At 36.9% G+C, this 13,510-nt stretch overlaps 1 protein-coding gene across 9 annotated transcripts in view; it reads right to left on the reverse strand.

Annotated features, from left to right (window-relative positions):
* Positions 1-13,510, reverse strand: part of PLEKHH2 (pleckstrin homology, MyTH4 and FERM domain containing H2) — a 55,809-nt gene that overhangs the window by 10,219 nt on the left and 32,080 nt on the right. For all 9 annotated transcript variants that reach the window (XM_040553575.1, XM_040553573.1, XM_040553571.1 and 6 more), the window contains 9 exons: positions 13,418-13,504; positions 12,737-12,895; positions 11,949-12,029; positions 8,593-8,772; positions 7,568-7,676; positions 4,964-5,076; positions 3,191-3,370; positions 1,257-1,354; positions 616-793 (listed from right to left, as the gene is read on the reverse strand). In XM_040553575.1, coding sequence (XP_040409509.1) covers positions 616-793; positions 1,257-1,354; positions 3,191-3,370; positions 4,964-5,076; positions 7,568-7,676; positions 8,593-8,772; positions 11,949-12,029; positions 12,737-12,895; positions 13,418-13,504 — 1,185 coding nt within the window. The remainder of the gene's footprint in view (positions 1-615; positions 794-1,256; positions 1,355-3,190; positions 3,371-4,963; positions 5,077-7,567; positions 7,677-8,592; positions 8,773-11,948; positions 12,030-12,736; positions 12,896-13,417; positions 13,505-13,510) is intronic.

The following is a 13,510-nucleotide window of genomic DNA, read 5'->3' on the forward strand; positions in this document are numbered from 1 at the left end:
CTGTTATCTGAAATAAAAAGATTATTCAATACAGTTTTGACTTCATATAAAAAATCACTTTATATCTTGTAATACTGTGAATTGTTAAAAAACTCTTTTTGCAAGCTCTCACCACTAGAAACAAAAAACAGGACTTGCACCCCTATGCCCATGGAAAGCTTTCTACAGGCTTTGACTGATGAAGTCTGAAAGGTTAAGAATGAAGCTGTGTTTGTTCTGTAACAAATAGGGTTATCCTTCGTGGCTGATAATGGAAGTTATAGCTGTGTTTCAATGCCATCAGTGAGATATTTAACTTTAAAGGTATCTTAAGAAAGGAAATGGAATTTAATACCTTTCTTCTTCCTTCAGTCTAATTCATTCATCTGGTGGCCAGGTTAAATAAGAAATGTCATTCATATTTCTCACACTTAAGTGTTTTTTCCCAAACATTTACTCTTCATTGATCAAATCAAACTCAAATACCTTGTGCCCACCATTGCTAGCACTGGCACAGGATGAAAGCTGAACAATGTTTACCTTAACACTTAAAATTCTGTTTCTGATATACTTCACATATATGCTGAAAGCACAGGTTAGGGAGCACTTCAGATTTCACGGTCTATTTAACATTACCTGATATATGCCATTCATGAAATGAACTGGAATACTAAAGGGTAGTGAATGGTGGTAGGGGTTTCTTAGAAGAGTTGAAAGAATTTCCATTCTGGAAGGTCTGGCTTCTCGGTCTCCATTCTGCTGGGTACGCTCTACACATCGCTGACAATATATTGCGTATTTCCCAAATTCAGTTCTGTGACAAAAAAAGAAATAAGGCAATTCTTGGGACTGATTGAAAGGATAGTAAACTGTGAGTAAAACTCTCTGGAGAGAGATGCGAAGAGCATTCAGATTTCACAGCCAGATTTCCAACATTTTTCCATGTTATAAGGAGAGTAAGTCCACTGAGATGAACAGAATTGTGCCAAAAATGAACATGGCTCAGAGCGTTTTGTGCAACTGCTACACTTTGGTCTTCATGCTTTTGCAACATGCAGTCAGAATTCCATTGCAGACTATTTTTCGAAACAAAGGATAACTTTTCCAAGTGATGCACAGAAGCAGAATGTATGACCTTTTCATGGCACCGAAACACAATTCTATTCAAATGCATTTTAAAATGTATGTCCAAAAAATGAAATATTAAATGAAAGATTGGAAATAAGGTACTTTAAGAAAGACTAGTCAATTAGCTGGCTAACAATATTCAGGCACACCTGGAATCTGCATTCTTCTTTAAATGAAGTTTAAGAAGCCAAAGGAATGGGTGCTGGGGCAGAAAGAGTCCAACGCAGAGAGCCAAGAGCTGCAAGCCCTGGACAAAAGGAAGACATTCACTGTTTTAAACATCTTACAAAGTAAAACTTCCTGCTGTGGCTGCTGGCCAGCAGTGAAGCTTACTGTGCCAAGCTGAGTAACTGATGATTGTAAACAGGAAGAAAAAACACAGAGAAAAAGCTGAGTAAATGAGCATGTCACCTCTGGAAGGCCAAAATGCTCTCTATTTACTTGTGTACAGCATGTTTCTTTTAGGGCCAGAAATGTGGAAGTAGATCAGTTTGCACAAAATGCAGTTAATATACAGGAAAAATATACTACAGCTGCAACCCAAGCACTAAGATGTAAGGAGCAGCCTGTGCAATTTTCATTCAGTTCCCCTGTTCATATACATAATGAAGTAACCCATAAGACATTTTCCTCCTACAAAATAGTCAGGAACTACTGAAAATACAATTATTCATTATTTTGGTGTATTTTCATTGTTCAATATGTATCCATAGCCTTCACTTAATGCACACTGCTCTCATGTACTCTGGATTCAGGCTTATTTTTCTTTCTTTTCTCACAACTGTAGCAATGCTTCATACTGAAATTCAGAAAACAGGGTTTCTCTACCTTGGTTTATCTGACTTGCCTGGTAGTAAATCAAAATTTGACAGCAAAGCCAGAGATACTCCTTTTCATCAAAGAGCAGTACTTTGATGGAGGATAGCGTCAACTCTGTTTCAGGAAGAAACCGTAGCAGAAGTAAGTGTGGGAGACTACAGCATGACTGAGTTAATAATTTAAGACTTGAAAAAAAACATGCGTGAGGCTACAAATGTTTTACAGAACAGGTTAACCCTTAAATATCATGTCAGTGGATTATGGTGGCTACAGTTTATTTATCCGTATTGGAGGGAAGGCGTCAGCAGCGGTTGCAAGTACCAAACATGGATTATGGTTAGTTTAAATTCCGTAAGATGTATGTAGCTTCAGTGTGTGCTAATTCACGTGGATATGCTATGTCTTTTATAAAAGCTTAGTAGATATTTTAGCAGTGCTTACATGCTGTCCATTCTCCAAATAAGGGCCATTTCTAGGTAACAGGTATGCCTGCTGGTCATGTTCTACTTTCTACAGGAAATCCGGAGAAAACTGTGTCCATTAAAGCCTTAAAGCGGTAATTTCCTTTCTCATTTTCTGATTGATCTCCTAGTTCTGTAGGTATGACTATATCATGTGCACTGTTATTCCAGTTCTGTTAGTTCCACATGGATTATAAGTATTGCCCTTCCTTATAATTTCAATTCATTGATTTGTTGAATATTTAGATACCACTGAAACACTGGCAGTGGACAAGAGTGAAGAATTTTAAGTATATATTCATAATTTAGCATGCAGGATGCATGCAGAACAGCACAAGAAAGTAAGAGGTGACATCTATCAGAAAAGCCAAGCACATCTGAAATTCCACAGCATTGCGCTACAGGTTTTCTTCACGCTTATGCTACAGAGACATCTGTCATATGGTTTTGCCCACCAAGGTTCCTGATGCAGCACCTATCTTAGGAAAGATGCAGTAAAGGAGAATTAGGCTCCACATATCATGTCTGAACGCTTTTTACTTGAGGATACCCCACTGTATGTCAAGCCTTTAAAAAGAGCACAGGCACAGACATACCCTGTCATCTGATGTGAGTACTTTGATGGAGGATAACATCAGCTTTGTTTCAGGAAGACCCAGCAGTAATAAGATGTTATTTCAGAACTTATCTGCTTTTAAGTAAGCAGAAGCTATGTACGTACAGAGACTCTTGGCCATTCTAAACAGTCTGTAGTTCTTTCATGGCTGTTGAAATAAATACCATTAAAACAAATACCAGGTTACCTGTATTGGTCCTGTCTGGTTTTGTGGATGCCGACGTCTAGTCTGTTTAATGAGCTGGCAACAGATCTCATTTTGAAGTTCAGGATGCGTGAGGCAGATCTGCAAAGCGCTCTGGGCCAAAGATACATGGTAGTCAATGGCAGGAGAGTCAACTGCAGCATTTATAAACAACTGGCAGGTCTAGAAATAAAATAATAAGCAAGTGAGTTTACATACAAAAAGCTCCAACAAATCTTTTAGACGTTCTGCGTATCAAAAATGTGCTACAATTTAAGTCACAATCAGTCAGTTTACCTGCGAAAGGGAGGTGAAAAGGAACCGGAATGGATGAAAAGCTATAGAGAGACTTAAGACAAATATACCTCTTAAAAAAAAAAACAACTTTTCACTCTGTGTCTAATGGAGGGAACACTAGCAGGAATTGCAACAGTTGTGGCATTAGGAAAGTTTATGGACACGCTGAATGTGCACAGCTTACCCCATGCAGGTCTTTAAAATGCAAGGTGGACAACTCGCAATGGCAGCCAGTGCAAAACACTTATGCTAGGAGTGAGCACAGTGTGGTGGGACGTGCACAGATTAGAAAACAAGATTCTATGATTCTATGACTCAGAGCCACTTGTTCTACTTCTTGGCTTTCCCTGGTGTTTTTACAAGTGGGTACATATAAACTTTCCTACCACCACTGCTGTCTTAGGGAAGCCAGGTGTCAGTCATTTGTTATGCTGTATTAGCAAAAAACTTCCTCATCATTCACTCTATTTAGTCTACATGATAGTTCTCTTGGTCACGATAACTAAATTCATTTGTTAAAACACTTCCTTAAAGATGAATTTTCAAAGTATACAGGCAAAATAGAAGATATGAATGGAAGCCTAATCTTTCTCATCTATCTTAAAATGTGGAAGTGTTCAAGGCCAGGCTGGATGGGGCACACGGGTGGCATCCCTGCCCATGGCAGGGGTGTTGGAACTAGGTGATCTTTAAGGTCCATTCCATCCCAAGCCATTCTGTGATTCTGCATGTGGATGCACAGAAATAATCTTTATCACCAATGCAATATCTGAAACATAACTTCCTGTTTCTAAATGAGTTCCCTACCTGACTTTTAAACTGATTTATACAACATTTTAATAAAAGTCATACAAGTAATCTCTTATTTATTTATTTTAGGTGTCTGTGGTTTGACATAGGTCTGAAATGTATTTCAGAAAGTGATTGCCAAATAGTTATCAACTCATTTTTGTCAGGGAAGTACATTCCCTTTTACATTTCCATGCTGCAGTACTGCTGGAACTAAGGTGGATCTACTTCTTTGAAGTGTGGCTGTAACTGAACATACGGTACTTGAGATGAATTCCTTTCTAGATCCTAACCCTTATATCCAAATTTTCAAGACTGCTAATGCTGTAGGGAATTTGGTCTTTGGACTTGCGCAGTCTCTGTGGAGAATGCTCATTTATCCAAGCACCATGCTTACCAAGCTGTAATTTCTTTCACTGTGTACAGAACAGCAAGAACCTATTTTGTCTCTGTAATAGACTTTATTTACATCCTGGCAATTAGTTAATGCTCAAGAGCAGCTCACCTGGGTGAGGGTAGGAGAGAGGAGAAAGAAGTTTAATGGAATTGCAGCACATTCTGTCTCATAGGTATCAGCCACCTTTCTGGCCCTTCAGTGGGAAAGATACAAGGTCTTACCAGCACACACAAATTTTCAAGAAACAAGCTGAAGCTAGACAGTTGATAAAAAGGCATTTACTGTGGTTTTACCTTAAATAATTTAATTGCTTCAGTTTGCAAAGCTTCTGATGGCAATGTTGTAAGAGGAGAAGCGATTCCTTCTTTGCTGTGGCAAAGGGTAGGATGTCTCCAAATCTGAGAAGCTGAACAGATAAAATATGTGCTTTCTGCAATTAATTCAGTACAGCAAGTTCAATTTTTTACTCATCATTTAATGAGAAACAAAATGTCAAACAATCAACTTAAATTCTATTTGCTTTTTTTTTTAAAAAAAAGCTTTCTTATCTTAAAAGACTGCAAGCATCAGATTTATAATTTAAAAGGCATTGTCTTCAACACGAGAACCCCTTAACACCTCATTAAATAGTGACTCAACATGAAGATACGTCCTGAATCTGTAATAGCTGAACGTCTCCTAAAACCTTATTAAACAGACTCAGAAAGAAAGCAAATACCAATCTAACTGTATATTCTATCAAGTGTTTATTCTTTTCACAAATGATCTTTGTTTTCTTGTCAGCACAATATCTTTCTGCAGATTACTTTTTTGTTCTTCTAGACTCTGATTCTTAATAGTTCTAAACTCCTCCGTGTGTTAAGAAAAGCTGAATCTACTAAAACACTTATCAATTTCTGAGAACATGGATTCTTCCTTGCTATGTTTTTCACATCTGTACACTGAACTATTTCATGATGTTCTGACATAGGTGCTTGAAATGAAGCAGGCAGGCCATTTCAACAGAATTACTAGATTGAGTCTGTAAGAAAATAACAACACATTTAAAGAACATAAATTTAGAATAAATTCAATTTGCTTGGTTCATCATTATTTATAACCCAAGAAAAGGATACTCTGTCATGTATTTTGTAAGTATCTTCTGGATTCTTTGGGATCTAGTGCAGTATTTTCCACAGTTATGGCATTCGTTGAATCACTTGCCTACTTGGGTACCTCTTTTCACAACACTTGTAAGAATTTAACTATCTTTGATTAATTTCAATTAGTTGTACTAATGGCCCAATGTTCAAAAATTACTGTGGGTGGCAGAGACAGACACGTGAAAAATGCAATCAAATGAACTTTGTCGTCTTAAGAAACCAGAGCAAAAATTATGTTTCTCGGTGTACTCTTTGTTTTTGTTTTTAAGCAAAGTTCCCTCATTCAGAACTGCTGCATCCCTCCGTACTGCACATATGCCTTAGACTAGCTGGACTGAGTATATCAATTTCAAGAAGATAAATTGTTGGATTAGTCATCTTCCTCTCCCCACAATCTATGACTTCTTTGTGCTTATCTATACAGTGGGGCCAAGAAAGAGTCTCAGTGAGGTGAAGCTTTTAAGATACTACATCAGTTTCCTTCTGCTGAAATTCACAGCTCCACCTCATGTTGGTAGTGGGACCTGGCTTCTAAGTTCTAGTAGCTTATCTCAAATCATGATAATGAGTCTGTAGGACTGCTGGCTTTTGCTACAAACTGTGAGACTATATAAAATCATAAAACTTCTCAGGACCAGATTCTTTATGAGGTTTTATGCAAGAATAATTACATGAGTAGGAGTTTGCAAGATGAATCCTAAATTTGCTGGCACAGAATGTCAATGAGTCTGTCTGAGACTTCTGCTTGAATATTCAGAATTTGAAAACCAGCTTCTCGCGGGTCCAGCAAGCACAAGGCAACAGTATGTGCTGTTCTCCTTTTACAGCTACTACTTCATCTGTTCACAGCAGCACAGGATGTGATGGATAGCCACCGTTTTGGGAATTGATGTGACATCAAGGTGAACTGTCCCCAGAGATGAATTACAAAGATGCTGGAATCTTGCTTCTAGCACAGGCAGATTGAGGGGTATTTCCCACTGAACAGACTTTTGCATTCAGAACTGGAACAGTTGCTCTAGCTAAATGGACTATACCAGAAACACGAATTCTGAAACTTCACTAAATAAAACCATTAAATAAAAATATTTTTTAAGGAAAACTTTGAAATACGAGGTCTATGGTCTTCTTTTAGGAAACACTTTTTTCATGTAACCTAAGAGATCAGGATTTCGAAATGCAGTTCTATACCTAGTTGCATCTAAAGCCCCCACTATATCGAGTGGGAGTTGGGTATCTGTTAACTTCTAAATAATTATCATCTGTTCTACAAATACTGTTCTAAATTTTGACCTAAAGTACAAATTCCATTCCTACTGATTTCAATACATTATAGAAACAAGGCCTTGGTAGTTGCATTTTTTATTGAATAGGAATAGTTTTGTTAATGATTTTATTAATGGTATTTTAGATAAGAGATTCAAAGCCCTGTCAGGCTTGTTCAGAGTGTTTTACAGAGCACGTTAGAGTCTGTGTCTGTAATACTGTTTCACAGAGCAGATAGCTCTGCTGGGAAGTTAGCACAAATGTAAACTTAACAAAAGGTTAACTCACCTGCCTTGTATAGACCAAAAAAATCTCATAATGCATGTAAGCATTTATTAAAAACTTTTAGAATTATGCCTAAAACTTCAATTTGTCTATTTTTTATTACTTTTTTTTTTTTTTTTTTTTTTACAATGTTAGGATAATTATTTTCTCAATATAACTGATAAGTATGACAATATTAGTGTGTTGAAACAAAAAGAAACTTACTGGTATCACCTTCCATATTTAGTAATTTGCAAATAAGTTGTTCAAACTCAGACCCAACATTTACGTTGGTACTTCCAGCAGCAACCGTCAGATGATAAAGCCATGTGTCCTAAAGTAGAAAAATACACAGCAACTCATTCATTCCACCAGACTTTTAAGAGCATTAAAATATACTGAACATCAAGTTTTAAAGGAATTAAGTCAGAAGTTGAATTGGTTTTGAAGGATTCAGCTTTGTTGGAAGTAGCTTTTTCATGAAGATTTTTCTCTCAACTTTAAATCAACTGCCATACTCTCCTGTTGAAGCACAAAGGAGTTGGCCTTTGTTTCACTTTCACACCTGTACTCATGGCCACTCTATGTTGCAAGTATTAAGTAAGGAAAATTGGACAGGGCTCTCTTCTGAAGCCTTTTACCATCAGAAATCATGCCTAATTATCAGTGAGTTCTTCCTTTCTTCTTCAGAAAGCTAATGTAAGTGCCTTTTTATCACTGCCAGATCCTGCTAAGCTGAGGAGTTAGGCCAAAAAGCAAAATGAGGCCTACAGGATTAGTCAGTACATAATAATGTAAGCAATAATAGCAATAGCAACTAAGCAATAATAATGCTTTTAACCACATCTATCACTTCCCTTATGTCAGTCTTCCCTACTGTTACTCCTAACAATGAAAACAGGCAACAGTATACCAGAACCTCTCCGGAAGATCTGCTAGAGGTCTGTCTACAAGTTATTGCAATGTGAGAAAAAATTCTCAATTTATAGCATATTTAGTATTCTACACCACCACCTTATGTAGGCAAGCCTAAATATTTTTGGCTATTTCAAAAGGGATTATCAATGATAGCACTGGTTCACAGACTGATCAATGTTCATGAAATAGGTACTTCTCTTTGTTTATTACATCAAACTACAAGACACATGACCTGCAGATCCCCTTTCCCCTCATCTTTAGGAAATGTTCATATCACAGCACCACAGTCATAGACATGTTACTGAAACTCAATTAAAAAGTCCTTTCATTACCTTCTCATGCTTGGATCCTATAAGAAGGTAAGTTGGTCCTTGATCTTTGGGGTGGATAACAACAGTGTAATGTGTTGATAATAAACTGCGACCACTAGCTTCATAATCTTCATCAGAGTCACAGGATCTATCAACTTCTTCAACCTTGGCCTCAAAAAGCTTGATTTGACCAAGAGGAAACTAAAAGTAAATATCAGAAGTGGTCAGAGAGCACGTTTATTTCAGTGCATACTAATGTTATATTTCTTATTCTACAAACAGAAACAAACCAAAACAAAACATAAAACTGCCATCAATACTCATTTATATTTATTCATTTTCACTCCTGCCAAGTAACGCCAGATAAATGAGCTATTGCAGACAAACAAATGATATGTGAATGATATGTGCTAAAGTCTGAAAGCGAGAATTTTTAAAATTCTTTTCCAGGTCTCCTTCTATATCTAATTAATGTAATAAATGTCTGTTAGGGTGAGAGGAGTAAGTTTTCAGAGTTTCCAGACCTGCTTCCAAGTAAAAATTCCTTGGGTCAAGACTAGAGCCTTAATAATAGTCTTGTCATTTCAGAGGACAGCAGTGTTGAAGTATCTATTTTGTTCATGCTATAAATTCAAAAGGTAAATGTTTTGTGTAGCAGACCTTATTAATTTCTTTCATTCTGCAGTCCTATAGACCAAAATATTTGAGGCTTAAGTTGTATGTATAGTTATGATCATTTATCATGCAATATTTTGTATGAAATGCCATTCAAAAGGAAATTTTCCTAGAAGTATTTCATACTCATTATCAACAGGAAACCATAACAAACATCCATCTTCATAACAGGGTGAAAGGACTGACAGAGGCTGACAGTCCTTTCTGGCTATTTTATGTAAAGGTCCCTCCCTTTCCATAGCACCACTGCTCTTCCTCTGGCCATTCATACATCATGATGTTCAAATGAGTCTGGTATTTAATGTTGTAGAGAAGCCTTGACTATTGTTTCTGTATTGTTTGTGATGTCTAGTAATGTTTAGAGATTCAGCAGAAAGAAAGAGATGTTTCCCTTTGGCAAAATGATGGTTGGGCTCCAGAGCAACTAGCATCCCATCTTATCTGTGCCATATTCTCGTACAAGCCTGAAGTAAGTGGTCTTAACATATTAACAACAGTGAAAAGCAGATGAGGCTGACTCTTAGCTTCTCAGTAAAACTGTTTAAAAAATGAAAACCTGATAGTGGAGAGTAGCTGCCAAGCCTGACTCAATCTCAAGTGGGTTTCTTGAATCGTGATTTTATAAAGTGAGCAGTTAATATAATCATTTGAAGTAAACATCACACAATGGTGGCTCTATATTTCAGTGTACTCCCTAGCAGGGATTGAAGATGCATGGTGTGATCTGTGTTTTCTGTGGCACTTCTGAAGCATTTAACTTTTTGAACAAGGTAGATTCTGAGAATCGTGAGATGCCATGGCATATAAAAATAGTCACAACCGATTTGTTCACTAAGTTTAACTAAAATACAATTGGCTGATTTTTTTTATTTGCATTCCATTCTGAAAGGCCACTTAAAAGGACTCCATTACTGTATTAACTACTGCAGATTGTGTAATTTTTTCATGCACGCTCACATTCAGCTACAACAAATATGTTTTTAATTAGCCAATTGTTCAACATTACAAATGAACTAGCTCTGGGAAACTTTTCATACATAGTATTTTAAAAACACATTCTGCTTACAAAAGCTAAATGCTTATTCTGTTGCAAGCTAGTAAATTAGTTTCAATTTTGCCTTAGGAGAGATAGCAAAACTTGTTCCAAATGTTAGGGATATACTCATAAGGAACCAGCAAACTTCTTGGATGCTTCTAAGGGCTTGCTAAAACCCACATATCTTCAAAGGTAAATGTGTGTAAATTCAGGTACTTTAAACATAGAGATTTCTTCATTGGAGAAAAATGTAACTTAAATTAAGTAAGTGTAAAATGAGCTAGAGGTCAATACTCTAGTCATTTGATTCCCTAGCTCTGTACTACATTTTTAAATAGTAATTAAAATAAAATATTCTGATGGATGTTTACGGCCATCTTATTGATATAGAAATAAGCTTTAGCTGAATGTTTAAAAATGGATAAAAAAAGGGAAAGACAACAAAGGGTATAACTAGCTTTATAGAGAGACTACAAACTAATGGGTCCAGTATGAATATTTGCATAGATCAGAAGTAACAAAGGAGATTTTCTGTATTTTTTGAACTCTTATGAGTTTTAGTGGCTCAGTGGAGCATTAATATTTTTGTCAGTGCCAGCAGTCCTTCTGATAGAGCTAGGTAATAAGGGCATGTATCAAATATTCATAACCTCAGGGATATTCAAAAGAATTCTTGTAGGCTTTCTCAAAAATCTTGTTCCTGACCCAATTCCATGAAAATGTGTTTCTTGATGACAAAACACAATGGCCTGGGAGCAAAAGGACAAGTCAAAACTATGACTGGTGTCTTTTGTCCTGACTCAGCAGGTAATTATGACTGGAAATACTAGGGTCTGACAACATTCAGAAGTGCAGGTAGAGAACTGAATACCAGGCTCAACATGAAAGAGTTAGGTGGTGTTGTGAGGGTAACCTAAAGCTGACTGAACTCCATTTCTTTCTTTTCTTCCTTAAAAAGTATTTTCCATAAGTTTCAGAAATCATTTTCTCTTCCCTTTCTCCTGCTTTCTTCCATCTCTGTTTCTAACCATCTCATCAGTTGTAGACCATGAGCTCCTTTTCCTTTTCTGATGGGGAATTGGAAAGGATCCCCCCATGTGACGTGCATCTGCAGAGCAGCAAACTCTATGCACCCTGCTAGTCCTCTCTGCGTTTCTTGTAGCACTGTAGAGGCACAGTGACATACCAAAGAACAAGATTCGGAAGACAATCAAGGGATAAAAAAACCAGTCGTTTCTTGAATCTTGCAGTCACTGCCCACTGCAAACATATATTAAAAAGGGTCAACTTCTGGAAGTAAATGGCAACCAGATCTTTTCCAATGAATCTGAAGCCTGACAGAAAGGGAGTCCTGAACTGTCGGCAAATCAGTGCCGACACTCACTTTGGCTAAGGATAAGAAGATGCAGGATACATATCAGGTCCCATAGGAGAAGTAGACTTATGGGTGTGCCCATCATTATGTCTATTCTAGTCTACACTGTCTATTACATAGGAACCTTCCAAGTTAAGAATCTGTTAAGTCTAAATGTCTGGTTATCACGATAAAATGGGTTTATACTACCCATGCCAACCTGTATCTTAATAAAGCCAAAACTTAGTTTTCAAAGTCTGCTCACTCCAGTATGTATTCTTCCCTCACTGAGGAAACAAGTAAGGGACCTACCTTATCGTCTTGGTTACGGAAGTAATACAGAATTTTTCCAACTAGGGTACACCATACTCTTTTGGAGTATCCATGTTTCACCTGAAATTACAGAATATTAGGAACAAGCACGGTCAGAAAAATACCGACTACCTTTCACCATCTCTAGACTTTGATGATTCTGTGAATAAATGACTTAGTTCAAATTCCTTTCCACATTACTAAACAAATAATTAAAACTGCGTAACTCTGTTAAAGGTATAAGATTTAGGGCATCTAAAGTCCAGATAATGACCTAAAGCCCAGGAAAGACAGTATGAGGTTTTCACTTGGCTTTGGATCAGGCCTAAGGTAATGAAAGCTAAGGAAATGAAAGAACTGAAAGAGAAAAAATCCTTTTATACAGTATTCTTATTATCTTGAAATAACCTGTTCCAATGAATAACACTTAAAAGGGATCACTCAATTGAAATAAATTAGATCAATTAGCTACCGCAACTTATGCATGTCTCAAAGCGCCATGAGAAACCAGGGCACCTCTTAAATGCAAATGGAGAACTCAACAACTTTTAATGAATTAAAAAGCTGAAAAGAAAAAACAAAGCCAAACTCAAATGACCAGAAGAAAAGCTTTTGGAAAAGTAAGCTAGTTGGTAGTCCTCCTCAACTGTTCACTTTGAAAAGTGCTGGGAAAGCTAATACAAGTCTGTTTTGCTTGCATTTATTTTATTGTAGAACCATTTTCATCTAGATATTATTCTTAATAAATATGGAATAAGGCACATTTGGGGGAAGAAAAGTGTTCCTACCTTTGTAAGTAACCCTTTCATGGTTGGCTTGATTTCAGGCTGTATAAAAAGCGGACTAGCAGCCTGTATTTTAAGAACATTCTGTAGTACTTTGATCCATTCTTCTAAGATGTTTGGAGAATCTGCAGTCAGGTAGTATGTCCGTTTTTCTGTGGTCAGCTACGAAGTGGCAGAAGAATTTTGAGCTTTAAAAACATTACACATTCCACCCCACAATTTGAGGGTTTTAACATACACTACCCAATGTAGTTTCACACTTTGGGGGGTTTATTTATCCCAAATAATTGTGCATTACCAAAATGTTCAATGGCCAAGCAGACCAGACAGAACCACAGTTTCTGAGACTCCTTCTGAAAGATTCTACTACAGCAGAATTGATAAAACCTAATTTATCTTATTTCAAACAACTTCACTCAACCCTAATGTCTAGTCCCAAGACCACTCTCTTTTTTTGTATCTGTCTCATATTGCTATAATCTGACCTTTGTAGCAACACAGACAAGACTATGTTTAGGCCTTTCTACCCCTCATTTTTATTGTTGAAATGACCCTTTGGTTTTAAGCAAAGGGCACTAATTAATTCCAAGACCACACTGGACTTCCAGTCCAACAGTGACTGGGATGTTTTGGCGATGCACGAAATAAAGACCCACTGAAAAACAGAGAGAGAAAAGCAGGCACCTGAATTGTTTGTTTTCCATCACCCCTTTCAATGTGACTAGATGCATTTAACTCAATTTGACCTTGAGGTTTTCGAATTACATCACTCTGTAT

The sequence above is a fragment of the Cygnus olor genome, chromosome 3 (assembly GCF_009769625.2).
Source record: "Cygnus olor isolate bCygOlo1 chromosome 3, bCygOlo1.pri.v2, whole genome shotgun sequence".
In the NCBI taxonomy this organism is placed as follows: Eukaryota; Metazoa; Chordata; class Aves; order Anseriformes; family Anatidae; genus Cygnus; species Cygnus olor.